Genomic DNA, 14,155 nt, shown 5'->3' with positions numbered 1-14,155 from the left:
GCCCCTACGCCCGGAGAGTTCCCGACACTTGTCTCACATTTCAAGGAGCACTTCAAATGCGGTTCGATCGCCACTAAATCAGCCCTCATCAGCAGCCTCCGGACGAGAGCCGGGCACGTCCGAGCTGGTGCCTGAGGCTCAGCAAGTTCCCAAAGAGCCTGGAGCGTCACGCGGGGCAGGGGGTGCCAGCTGGCAGGAGGTGGCACTGGAGGAGCCAGCTTGAGCCAAGAGCAGGAGGATGCACCTGACAGCAGCTCTGGGTGATGGGAGAGACAGGGGAATGGAGCAGCTTCCCAGGCTGCCTCGAAGGTTGGGCAGAGAATTCCCCGTGAGACTTCATCAAGAGGCACTGGCTGCTGACTGGAGGGATGGGAAGGACACCGGCCTCGCTGCAGCAAGTGCAGGGTGCTCTGCTGCTGGTGGAGGAGGCCCAGGGGACCTGCTACAGCATCAGGAGTTGCTCTGATGTCCCAGCCTGAGAGCTGAGCAGATCCAGGCAGACTGCAGGTTTCAGAGGGCCCTGGCCACACTTGCAGCACTTTCAGCATTTCCTAGCACGGCATCAAACCAGCCACCCCCTAGCCCTGATACATGCTCAGATAATGCTAGAGCAAGGCACATTTTGGGATCAGTCCGCAAACCATCCCGTGTCAGAGCCAGGATTAGTGGGAGCCATCTCTCCCCAAAGGCTCCTGGCACAGGGACCAGGGCACGCAGGGGGCTCAGACAACCCACACCCCAAATGCCCCGGTCAGCTCTTACCTTCAGATGCTCCCTGGGGTTCCCCTCAGCGCTGCTCCCATGCGCTGAAGGGCGGTGGGACATTGTGCAGCCTCCCGGGAGGGCAGGGAGCATCACACCGAGCACGGTGCCACTGCGTCTGTCCTCTCCTTTGCACATCAAGATCATTAACGCCGCAGGGCTGCGTGTCCCCTGAATCAGCAGATCCCAGCCCCGTTCCCGGGCGGAGAGGACAGCTGAAACCCAGCTGAAGGAGATGCCGTGGAGGGAACGAGGCTGCTCCTCTGCAGCGGGGCAGGGGATGTGCCCATCCTCTCTGGGAAAGCAAAACCTGGGCAGTTGCCACCTGGTCTCACACCAGCAGAGGAAACAGCAAAGCAAAACAGAGGCAGGGAGTGTGGCATTCCATCCCAGGGTTCGGCTGTAGGTGTGAGCACAGTGCAGGAGCAGTGGGAGAGGAAGGATGGAGGCTCCACCATTCATCACCCTGACCGGGTGCTGCTCCCCCAGCCACTCCACGTGCTGCCAGCGGAGGAGAGCCTGGCACGGGGCTGGCAGGATCACAGCATCCTTCAGGGTTCTTGGGGTCAGCACAAAGATTAGGGCAGAGCCACGTCTCACACAGACAGGAAATAAAATACAGAGAACAGGGTATTGCACAGGGAGGCTCTGAGCCCCAGCAGCACCTCGTGCCCCCCTAACAAAGCTGCCACGGGGAAGTTCCCAGCTAAGATGATTTTCCACAAGTGCAGGGTCCAGAAGGAGATCCAAGCCAGCTCCTGGGGAGCTGCCACCCCCACCACAGACACCAACAGCTGGGCCAGCAGTGGTGCCACTGAAGGCACAAGACCACAGGCGTTGCCACGAGCACCGCGGTGGCGGCAGCGACGGTCACATTCCCCCACCCACGTGTTCCCTGGAGGCCAAAACCTCCACAAGCACTTACAGAGACGAGTGGGGTCCCAGCAAGACCCACAGCAGAGGTGGGCAGAGTCTTCCCTCCCAGATCTGCTCGCTTCTGCATCTGGATCAGGAGCTTTTCAGGGCAGAAATTGGCCTTTAAGTGAGCCTGTGGAGAGCTGCTGGCTCACAGGAGACCTCCAATTTAAGCTGGAGCTCTCACAGGCTCCTGTATTACAACGTAAATTAAATATTTGATAGTGCTAAGCAAGTGACATTTGCAGTCCGGTCATGGCAGGGGTATCAGATAGAGATATTTGCAACGGGATCCGTTTAAATCCATGTAGTGCTTTGGATGTGTCCATCAAAACAGGCCCAGAGCTTTATTAAAATAAACGTTATCAAACACCCGATCTGCTGGGGGAGGCTCTGGAGCCTGTGCAGTGGGGCCAGGGAGCAGCTGAGCTCTGGAAGAGATTTTCATTTAAAATTTAAGAGTAGCAAGAGACTTATCCCCACCTGTAGCTGTGCGAGGGAGATTCACTGCAGCAGAGAGAAGAGTAAGCATTACCCAACTTGTTTTCAATCAGATCTCTCGGATATGAGGGATTTCTGATACCTGACACCAGATCAGACACGATCCCATCCCAGATCTCTCAGAAACATGTTCCAGAAACTGTCACGAGGTTGTTCAGTCTGACAAATGCCTGATTTCCTTCCCCAGCTCAGCAACATGCTCAATGCATGGAAACACACTTTATCAAAGTAGGACAAAACTTACATTACCTTCTCTAAAAAAGAGCCTGGAAAGTTAAAGGCTGGAAGGCATTTTCTGCATTCCTCACAGCAGACACGACAGAGTGACACAGAGTTCAGGCAGCTTGATGGCAGTGATCACCCTTCAAGGACAGATTTGGGGAAGATTTCCTTACCAGCACATGGCTCAGTCCCATCAGCTGTGGTGGGAGGGAAGGCTCCCCAGCAGTGTCCCAGGACTGCTCCAGGGCTGCTCTCAGCCCAGAGCTCTGGGAACATGGGACCAGAGACAGCTGGGCACCCCAATGATGTGGCCGAGGGGTCTCCCCAGTCTGCCCCAGATCCACGGTGCTTGCCACAGTGCTAAAGCTCCCAAACCTCCTGGCTGCTGGGAAGAGTTTGAAAAAGCGTTTGGAGCTGAAGGGCAGATGACAAGTAAAAAGAACCCCGAATTTATTGTTTTCTCAGGATTTAGAGTGGGAGGAAGGAAAATGGGACGACCCATGATTTTTTAATGCCTCCAGTTGGCAGCTCCATATTTAATGTGACAGCATCCCTTTAAGAAAAATATGTTCATACACAAGGAAGAAAATAAATTGGCAAAGCAATTTGCTTTCAAGCCAGGCTGACAATTCCCTGCTCCAACACTTTGCTGCAGCCTTGGGTGAGCCTCAGTGGCCGGCGCTCCGTGCTGGACAGGGATCATCCCAGAGGTTAAGGATGCTTTGCTGGGTGACAGGCCCATCTGGGAGCAGTAATTTATCCCAGAGATGGCACAAAGAAAAGAGTGGAAGGAATAATTCATTGCGTGTGAGGCGATGGGGAGACACGCTGTCATGTTCCCGCGCTGACAACCCCCCGACGCAAACAGAGATGCTTGTTACGGAGCCTGAACCCTCACGATCAAAGAGGCTTCTGCATTTGGGGTAGGAAGGGAGAAAAAAAAAAAAAGACAGGAAGAAAGGAAAAGGAGAGCAGAATCAAAGCCTTGTTGCCATTTCTTGTGAAAGAAACTTGTGAGAAATGCTCTTTGCGGGGCAATTAGTCATCAGGATCTGAGGCGAGCACCCAGTGGGACCCGATGCTGCTGCCCTGGGAGATGCAGCCTGGGGGTCCCACTAGCCATGTGTCCCCCCTCAGGGGAGATCCCTCAGGGGGACATAGAAGGGGACACAGTTGAGGTGACAGTGCCAGTGGAAAAGACGAGTCTGCATCCTCCTCGGTCAGGTTTGGAGCTCCCCCTCACAATGCTGCAGTCCCAGCACCTGGGATCCCTGCTGACAGCAGCAGCTCTCAAGCCAAGCTCCTAAAGCCTTGAGCTTGTTGGCAGTGGTGAATCCCCAAGCCCCTTGGGGTCCCCAAAGCGATGGGGGTGTGAGGATCCTGTCAGAGCTATGCTGTAGGAGCGCTGGCTTCAGCCTCAGCTCACACTTTGAAACCCTGAGCTGTCTGTGAACACCAGGACACCACCACTGACAGGCAAGGAAACAAAACAGGACAGACAACAATGAATTGCCCACATCCCTCAACGTCTCCTGGATATGGAGTAATGTAGTTGTACATTGCTCACTGGCTGGAGGACAGAAGGAGAGGAGTTTCAGAGCCTGGGTTGAATCAGTTCAGTGACAAGCACGGCCAGGATTCGCCCCCTGCTCTCACCACTGTTTGGTGTCTCTGCTCCTCTCCCAGCTCCCAGGTCCTGCCAGCCCCTGGACTCACTGCTCTGCTCCTGCAGTGCTGGAATGAAGCTGCAGGAACCCAGTCACTGCAGCACTGAGAATCCTCTGCTGTACTGGAGGTCATCAGTGTCAGGAGGGAAGCACGTGTACCCAATTAAACTGGAAAACCTCTGCTCCCAGAAGGGCAGAGGGCAGCGAGTACTGGCTGGCAGCGCAGGTGGCAGCTGGAGTATTTATTTGGGCAGCACCATTAATGTTATTTAATGAGCTCGGGTGGGTCAGCGTTCCTGTTTGAAAGGAATTCCTAAATGGACTCATGAAAAGTTACTTGTCTCCCTGCCAAGGAGGCAGCCCCACGCCTGCTCCCTCCCGCGCCTCGCTGCTGAGCAGCAGAGATCTCCCTGCTCCCTCCTCTGTGCTCACCTGCCTCCCACACGTGCATGACACTGCCATCTCTGCTGTGCTGTCACTGCAGGGGCTGCCACGCTGTCACCAAAGGGTGCCTGGCACGGAGGGGGCAGTTTTCATCAACTGATGAGCAGCACAGAGGCATGACCAGAGCATAGGCTGGACCCTCCTGGGGTATTCCCAGGGTGAAGCCTGGTAGCTCCTCCACCCAGGTACCGGACACTGCCCTGCGCTCAGTGCTGCCCACCAGAGAATTCCAGGTGGCAGGAAACATGGTGGTGAGGTGGACCGGGCAGAGGGGCTGCTGGCAGGCCCATCCCCTGCCAGACAAGGCAGCCCATCCATGCCAGGGGTCTGAGTGTGTCCCTGGGTGGGCACAGTGCCAGCTCCTAACCAGGACGGGGGAGGCAGCACCTCGGGGTGTGTGCTGGGGCCGGGATCCATACGGTGAGCCCCTCAGGCGCCAGCCCATCGCCGGGGCTCCCGGCTCCCCGGGGCGTGCGGGGGACAGCGGCAAGAGCCTCAGCTCTGCTGGCAGCTGGCGAGAGGTGGAGGCGTTGCTGTTATGAAAACATGCGAGGGCTGTGTCTGAAAACATTGCGAGGAGCCAGCTCCATAAATAGGCCCTTTATGGCTCTTCCCTGCGCTGAGACAGACCCTTTCACATGCGCTTGGCTCCGGCACGGCGGGTTACTCGGCTAAAACAGCCCCCTCTCAGGTGGGGGGAGCTGGGGGGCACCAGCAGACAGGATGCCTGACACTGCAGTTCAGCCCCACCACCCCACGAGCAGAGGGTGCTGCCCCACACCAGCACCTGTGGAACAGCGGCTCGTGTCCCTCGGCAGGAGCTGCGATGCCCATGGGAGGACAGGGACCAGGACAGTGACTGTCACGGGACACGGGCAGCAGCTGCTCCACTGCCACCACCACCTCCGCGGCGCCGCAGCACACGGTCACAATTAATCAATGGATTCATCACGGAGTTGTCAGTAACTGAGCAGCTCCGTGGAGCCCAATGGCCCGTCTGGTGTCAGGAGCTGCGCGTGCAGCAGCAGCTCCTCACTGCTCTCGGCCACATCCATTTAACACAATGACAGTTCGGTTTGTGCCCCCTCAGCAAACGTCCCCCGGTGTGGGAACACTGGTGACTAAAGCAGAGGGTGAACGATTAGTGACTCAGCGCATAATTTTGTTCATTTTGTGGCTTTTTTTAGCACGGGGCGGACGGAGCTGGCACAGCAAACCCTCGCCTGGCACCGCCACCGCTCCCCCCACGGCGTCCCAGCACCGGGCACCCACCTGGGGCTGGGGGACCTTCTGCAGACAAGCAGCTGTTTGATGTGTTTCTGCCGTGGAAAACAGGGAGAAGAAGCTGGAAAACGTTGCCAAGGGCTTTGGCTTGTTCTTCATTCTCCCTGCGTTGTTTTGTTTCCTTTCTGACCTGGGGAAAGGCAAGGGTAGAGCTGCAGCCGTGGGCAGCCCTGGCTGCGCAGTTCACGCTGCGCTGGCGCTGACCTGGCAGCCGCCTTTGTCGAGAGCAAAGCACTGAGCTCTCCTCTTGGTGGTAACTGATGTCTGCAAACACCAGGTGCCGGCTTGAATTAACAAGCTCTTTGAGCTGGAACTGTGCTGCAAAACAGCCAGTGCTGTGGAGAATGCTGCTGGGGGAACCTCTGCCTGGGCCACCTGCAGCATACTAAGACCACATGTACGGCTGCATCCCACGGGCTGGGGACAGTGATGACAGGGACATGTCATCAATTTCTTCTCATCCTTACAGACAGGGCAGCCACGGCACAGCAACCATCTGAGTGCAGAAAGCCAGCATGAGAGAGCAGGTCCAGCCCCGGGTGGCTCTGTGTCTGGCATTGCCAACCTGGCCAGCAGTGTGTCTGCACCTCCAGGTGATCAGTGCGGGAGCAGAGATTGAGCTCCACATCCTTGGCACTGCCCCTGCACCTTCACAGATCCCCCTCCATCCCACCTGAGCCACCCCCAGGTCCCCCATGTCACCTCCCTTGTCCCTGCATCCGTGCAACCAGCACAGCCAGTGTGACCAGTGCAACCAGTGCCAGCCACTCCTGTCTGCCATGGGGAGCCCCTGCCAGTGCTGTCAGACAGTCACTCAGTGTCACCAAACCCTCCCATGGGGCCACAGTGACACAGCCCCAAAGCAGCTCCAGGGGTGGCAGCCCCAGCCACCACAGGGGGACAGGGAATCACCACCTCCCTAAAGCAGCTTCGTTTTTGCTTTCTCTTTAATGATTTCCCAGCTGCTTCCCCATTTCAGCCGATAATGGGACTTCACTGTCTATCTGGGTCTGAGAGGCGCTTGCCTTGTTCAGGCTGGAGAAAATCAATTCCCCTCTCACTCAAGTCTTTCCAAGACAGATGAACTGAAGATCGTGCCTGCCTGAGCAAAATATTTATTCAGTCTGGGAACAGATTTACTTCTGAACCTTCTATAAATACAGCTGAGGGCCCCGATTTAATCCCTTACCAGAAGACCTAATTTTATTTGTTTTATGTTTTAAAGAATCTACCCTTTTCCAATGACTTGTCAGCAGGTGAAGAAAGGCGGGATTTTTGGCACTTGCCTTGGCAACGGGTGGAGGTCTCTGGGTGTAGCCAATGAGACCCCCACCCCCACCAGTTCTGGGTTCCGCAGGGTTTCCTGCTCTCTGTTACTGATTTACACCCATCAAAGTGCTGCTGGGGCCAGGGCAGGTGGGGAGAGGCCAAATCCTCCACAGAGGCGTCTTTGTGGCTCTGCCTGCCCTGCCCTCATGAGGGTCCCTGTGCTGGGGGCAGAGTCTCCATGTCAGCACTGCCACTGCCTGGCCCCACACATGACCCTCTCCATCCCCCCAGGATCAGTGACCCCCATCCTGCAGCCCCATCACCCCCACCTGTGTGAGCCCCCCAAGACCAGCCCTGCTTCGCTCCATCCACAGCCAAACAGGCTTCATGAGCTGGGTGTTAATTGGGATTCAGAGGGGAGGCTGTTTATCTGTGATGCAGCTGGTACTCAACCACCAACCAGCACCTCTTCCCATCACCATCCCCATGGGGTGACACACCGAGCGGGGACCCTGCTCGGAACCACAACATCGCACCAGCCCTGACCCTCCAAGGGTCCTGCATCTGCCCTGCCTGTGTTATCTGTCACTCCACAGCCAGAGGTCCCTTGGCTGGGGCCACAGATGGGTCACGGTCCCCACCACTGGCAGGAGAAGGAACAGTTCCCTGGCCAGCCAGGGGTGAGTGAGCAGTGGGAAGCTGCCCCAGGGGCACTTGGGGGGATCCTGCCACCCACCAGCGTCTCACTGTCACACACGGCCGTGCCCTCGCCAGAGAGGGTGTGCTCAAGTCCTTAGGAAGAGAAACATTCCCAAGAACAAATTAAAAAGCTCTCCCAGTGCCAAGCAGAAGCCAAGCCCCAGTAAGCGCTGGAGTTAATTTTCTGCTGCCAGAGCCCACCCTGGCACTTCCCTGTGCCTGTGGGAGCAGCACTGGCACTGCAGCAGTGCCGGCAGCAGGCCAACACCCGAAGGTGCAGGAGGCTGCCGGGTGTCTGTAAATCCCTTTGATTCATCCACTGCCTAAGTCGGCATCAGTCGGCACTCATCCTGCCCCAAGCTTCCGGACACGCCTTGTGCCTTCCAACGGATCAGAGCACAGAAATGAATACCAGTCCCAGGTCCTTCCCCGAGCTCTGCAGCAGCTTCTGGCCAGGAGTGAGCTCCTGCCCAGCCCCAGGATGGACAGGCAGATCCCAGCCTGGACAAGGCTGTGCTCCTGTTTGACATATCCCCAGTCCTTGGAAGGCTCCTCCAAAGGCACAGCGAGCTCCACACCACTACCGGCTCGCTAATTCGACACACTTATTAAATTGCTATTACACCTGTTGGCTAATTACCTCCCCTGGAAACCGGAGAGGACAGAAATTTGACATTGAACTGTGCAAACCTGAAGCCCTATGGATGCTGGCTGGGGGACTGGGAACAAGGCACTATGGAAGTGTCCCTCCCTGACCTCCCCAGGTTGTGGCCCCACAGATGACCACTGCTGCTGCCCCACACCCTGGCAGGATGGGGAGTGGGCAGCCCAGCAGCCCCAGGGAACCCCCTGCACCACAAACCCAGGATGCCAGTGTGCTGCCCTTCCCGCACCCTCCGCCTTCCCGAGCACAGACTAATCTGGGAGAGCTTTAATCCGCTAAAGCCCTTTCGTAACAGCCCTCAAAAATAAGCCTGGAGAGTTCCTAATACTTCTTGAAAATTTGGAGTTGGGATATTTATAGGCTCCGGCCTTGCGTGCGACGAAGCGCGCCCAGCGCTGGGCGGGAGGGCTCTGAGGTGGAGGGACCTGCACTGGGGGGGGACCCACAGCCAGAGCTCAGCTCTCACCCCCCAGCCCAGCCAGCAGCCTCCCTGCGCTGCTCCCAAATCTCCCGCCAGCTGGGTAACAAGCTTCCCTTGTTTGGGCTTTTTATGTTGTGTGGTTTGTTTTTTTTTTATTCCTACAAGCATTTCAAGCTCCTCTGAAGAGTCTCCAGCCTCGCACACAGACGTGCTCTGTGCCTTCAGCCCTTCAAACGAATGCAAAGCGGCGGCGCTCCCGACCAAGACAAACAGCGGCGACACCACGTCCCACGGGCACGTGGCTGGGGAGGGCGAGGGGAGCAAATCACACACAGCAGCAGCAGGGAAAGGTCAGGAAAAAAAAAAACCCAAACAACCCCCAAAAATGTGCCAGGAATTATCCACATCCACAAAAACCAGGATGGGGTTCCGCTCTGCTGGCGGTTTCCAGTCACCACCACTGGTGCCCACTGGCATCTCCGCCACACTGGTCCTGGTCACAGTGGGGTCCAAGGGAACATCCAGGGCAGCATTGCCATGGCACCTGCAAGGGCCAGATCACGGGTCCCATGTCTCTCCTGCTCCAACAGATAAAGGGAAAAATACTCCCAAAAAGCTCCTCGCCCTTTGCCACACGGTTTTACAAAGATGGGACCTGCTGCCTCCAGGGCAGCGGCTGCAGAATTCTCCCAAGTTCCAAGGCAGCAGAACTGGGAGGTAACAGGAAGATGAGAAGCCATCTCTGACCTTACACAGGCAAAACCCATCCCATGTTCACCAGCTTCTTCATCCCCCTGATACAGAGTCAGTGGCCAGATGTCAGAGGCACAAATACCCAAATGGAGACAAAGCACTGGGCACAGCTGGTGGCATAAGCTTGGATACCCCCAGAAAGGCCCCAGTTCATGCCCTGCCTGGTAGACATGAGGCAGAGGAGTGGGTAGAGCTGGCACAAAGCTGCCAGGATCAAACCTGTTGGCCAAAGGAACCCAGCACCTCTGGGAAGGAGCAGGATTGCCCAGCCCCTGCAGCACCCTGAACTCGGCCACTGCTGCCTGACCAAGCAGCTCCTGACTCCAGGCAGACACAGGCACAGATTAGGGCTTCACCTCAGAATGTTTCCTTTGCAATTTCCCAGTGATCTTTCTTATCAACTAATTAAAAAATTTCCATAATTAGGCCAGGGAAAATCACGACTCAGGAACGTTCCCATTTCAAAGTGGCACGGATCTGTTTGGCATCAAGGGCTCAGAGCCCTCACCAGAGCTGGGACTCAGCCTGGGCTCACACCCCCAGGGCCCCCCAGCCCCAAGCCTTGGCACTCTGCTGGAAATTCATTCTGGGGAAAAAGCTATTTACATTGCACAGGGAAAAGTGGTGGGGTTTATTTAAAAAAATAACCATAAAGGGCTCTCTGACAGTGGGGGACCCTCCAGTGCCTTCAGACCCTGTGAAGTCAGGGGTGTTCAGGTGGGGCACCTGCTCTGCCCCACAGCCCTGCAGAGCAAAGCCCCCCCAGTGCCCACAGACCTGGGGTGCCTCTGCCAGCCCCCCTGCCATGGCCTGGGGTGACAGTGCCCACCCTGCCCTGCCACCGTGGCCAGGCTGGGCACACTGGCAGAGTGCCCATGAACAAACACCATAACGCCTCCGAAAGACCAACCCCTGCATCCAGGGGAGCTCCCACAGGGCCTGGGGCATCCTGTGCCCACAAAGCAACTCCTGGCTCCTTAAATCCACAGGTTCCCTTTGACGACTGGCAAATAAACTGTTGTGGCTCTAACAGAAACAGAGCAGTTGTTACAGTGCAGCCACAGCCTGGGTTTCCTTGAGAGCACAGACATAATTCCTGACAGGGGCTTCCTGACACAGAAATTATGGCGCTATTTTGGAGGCAATCTCAGAACATCAGACTAAGGAACAACCTTTGTACATCACAATATTGTTGCTAAATTGACAAATAGACCCTCATGGGCTTCATTATTCTGCTCCGGGTGCACATTTTTGCATTTTTATTTTCCCTAGAAATGATTAAAGGGCTGCAGAACTGAGGGCTCCGGCTTCGGAAAATCCAAACTCCAGCCCTGATCGAGCTGAGGAACAGAAACAGCTGGATGGGCTGCAGGGCTCAGAGAGTGAATCTCTGTGTAAGTCCAGCACGCTTTGGGAACTACCCCGTGCTTCCAGGACAGGTTTTCTTCCAGCCCTGGAAATTCAGCAGCGTAAAGCAACGTGACTGACATGTCCAGTGCTGGATTGGGAGCATCTGTGCGAAGGTCCTTGTTCAGTCAATAGCAGGCTTGTGTTATGCACTCGTAGAAATACATCGATCTCCCCAGAAACACGAGATAAAAGCCAAACAAGATGAACATCTCCAGAAATACAGCAAATAACAGCACCAAGACCAGGGTTCCTTTACCATCCACCAGTCAGTGCCTGAGGATGCTGGGGCAATGCTCAAGGAGTATTTTTGGGTTGGAATGGCTGCGGATGGCTGCTCCAGGCTCCGCTCATCCCTGCCAGCCCATGAGGGATGAACAGCAGGAAAGTGCAGGTGGGATGGACTGGGGCAGCTCTGCCCCATCCCTCTCCATGTCCCCACTGGCACATTGACAGGACCCTTGTCCCAGGACAGCGGGGAATGCCAGGCAGAGAGAGCACCAGCCCTCCATAAAACTGCGCTGAAGGGATGGGATGGGATGGGATGGGATGGGATGGGATGGGATGGGATGGGATGGGATGGGATGGGATGGCTGCTCTGAGGCCACCAGTAGCACATGCTCCAGCAGGACAGCATCTCCTCACCCAGGCAGCTGTGCCCCCAGCCCTCACCCACCCACCACAGCTAGGACATGTGGCCCTGCACCGTTCAGCAAAGGGGATGAGGCTCTGAGGCCAGCGAGCCACCAGCCCCAACAACTATTTCTTATTCTCAGGACTATTAAGTGAAGCTCCTGCTTTATCCATACAGAGGCTGCTGCTCCATCGGAGCCAAACAGCACCGGGGCAGAGAGAGCAGCCACTCCCGAGCCCCAGCAGAGCATGATGTGAGCTCAGGGATGCTCATGAACAAGACACACAGTGGGAAGTCACAGCCTGGTGTGACGTCACAGCCCTGCTAATGCACAGCCTGGCTCTCTGCTTTCACAGAGGGAGCCACATCCAGGGTCACACCAGCCTTTTTTTTCCCAGTGCACGTGGCAGATTATAGAACAAGCACGAAACTCTCGGCACACAGTATCATCACCCGGCTCTGAACTCTGCATATGTCAGGAGAGTTTCTGGTTGGCAGAATCACACCAGCAGCTACTCAGGGACCAGTGCAGTTCCTCTACCCCACGGAGCCATTCCAGCTGAGTGACAAACATCACTCAGCGAGGCCGCTGGGCTGGATGCTCCGTCGGAAAACACCTGCAGGCACTTAAAGAAAAAAAAAGTCGGTGGTGGTGGATTTGGCTGGCGTTGGCTGCAGAAACTCCCAGCCAGGCTGGCAGCCGGGACAGAGCCTCATTTATCCGTGGGCTGTCACACACGGCGGCACTGCCCATTGATGCTATTTTCAGGCGCCGTGCCCCACATGCAAACACAGCAGCTCACACAAACCTCTCTGCTCCCCACTCAGACATCCCAGACAAGCAGGGGGTGAAGCCGATGTGTGAGCAGTGCTGAACAGTGCAGGGCCAGCTCCTGCCTCGTATTTTCACCCAAACCTGCTCCCCACAGGGCAGAGGTGCTGCCAGCCTGGTGTGACCCACGGACACATCCAGCCCTTGCAGGGGCAGCTCCAGCAGCAAAGTGCCATCCCTCCACATTGGTGAATCAACCTGGAAGCCCCTTAGAGCCTCCAGGAGTTCAATACCGGGCCCTAGACCCCCACCTTCACACAGAATCATCTCCTCTATTTAAGCAACACTTTCAAGCTTTGCTCTGAAAACAAATTGCAGCCACTTTGTGCCAAGGCGTTGTTTTCCCACACGCCCATCCAGCGGGATCGGTGCTCACCGCCCTGCCGAGGGCAGGCACAGGCATGTCCCTGTGCCGGGATCCGTGGGGTTCGCTCTGGGGCAGAGCAGAGCCCCAGCCCTGCCCACCCCCATGCAAACTCCTCAAAAGCTTCCACCATAACTTACTGCTGCTCCAAGTTAACAGCAAAGTCCACTGATAATGGCCGGGGAGAGCAGGCAATCTGCTGGGTGAGGATCCTGCTGCTGCCTCCACTTGCCTGGACCAGGGGACCCCCACTGCCCCCACCCCAAGACACAGCACCCAGTGCCCCCAGTACCAACAGAAAGCGCTTTTGTACAGCTCAGTAAAGGGCCTTTTCCATAAAAGCAGTGTCCTCGTGGAGGCAACCAGAGCTTCTGCTCCATCCCCAGCACGGACCTCTCCATGTCCCGAGCCCGGCACAGGCACACACAGCTCCGGGCACCCTGGGGACAAGCCAGGGGACACACAGGGCACCCCGACCAGCACAGCAGGGCCCAGGGACCACACCACCACCACTGCCCTGGCCTTGCCACACATCCCAACACCTGGGCCAACACCACCCGTGCCCAGGTGCTGCCGCAGACCCCAGCCCAGCACACAGCCGTGAGGGTCTCACTCCGGGTACCCCACAGATGCCCCGGGGGCGAGCCGGGGTCACCGGCACCCACGTGGGTCCCGCTCGGCGTGGGTACCGCAACCCCGCGCCGGAGAGGGGCTGCACCGGGGCCTCGGTAAAGTTCCGCTGAAGAAGTTTCCCTCCTGCCCTGACCCCTCCGGGGGGCTCAGCGGGGCCGGGGTTCCACCGCGCCCGCCCCTCTGCAGCCGCTCCCGCTGCCGGGCGCCGCCGGGATGGAGCGCGGGGAGCGGCGTGTGCCCCCGGGCGAATATCCGGCCCCGCTCCCCGGCTCCCGGGGCCCCTAAAGCGCATCCCCCCGGCTCCCACAACTTTCCTACGGCTGCAACTCCGTGCCCGCAGCCCGGCCCCGGGCCCGCCGCTACCAGGAGCCCAGCCGCCCCCGCCCGCCCTACCTGCCCAGCCGCCCGGCTCCGCCGCCGTCTGCAGCATCCTCCCGCCGGCTTCTCGCTGCCGGCCGGGCGAGCGCGCTCCCGGAGGAGGAGGAGGAGAAGAAGGAGGAAGAGGAGGAGGAGGAGGAGGAGGAAGGCGGGGGGGATGAAGGCAGCGCGCGCGCCGCCGCGGTCCAACCCCCCCTCGGCGCCGCGCACCCGCGCGGGGTGGGAGGGGGGAAGCGCGGCGGCGCATCCCGGTGCTGCATCCCGCAGCTGCATCCTGCAGCGGCGCCCGGGGGGTCCTCCCGCCGC

General features: G+C 57.7%; 1 protein-coding gene across 1 annotated transcript in view; it reads right to left on the bottom strand.

The window, feature by feature from the left end:
- Positions 1–13,937, bottom strand: part of ZNF385C (zinc finger protein 385C) — a 55,548-nt gene extending 41,611 nt beyond the window's left edge. The window contains exon 1 of the mRNA XM_050327525.1: positions 13,865–13,937. Within this exon, the coding sequence (XP_050183482.1) occupies positions 13,865–13,901 (37 nt within the window). The 5' untranslated portion in view covers positions 13,902–13,937. The remainder of the gene's footprint in view (positions 1–13,864) is intronic.
- Positions 13,938–14,155: the final 218 nt, after the last annotated feature.

Source organism: Myiozetetes cayanensis, unplaced genomic scaffold (genome assembly GCF_022539395.1).
Source record: "Myiozetetes cayanensis isolate MyiCay16 unplaced genomic scaffold, myiCay2020 scf34, whole genome shotgun sequence".
NCBI classification, from domain to species: domain Eukaryota; kingdom Metazoa; phylum Chordata; class Aves; order Passeriformes; family Tyrannidae; genus Myiozetetes; species Myiozetetes cayanensis.
This window is presented reverse-complemented; position numbering and strand designations above follow the sequence as displayed.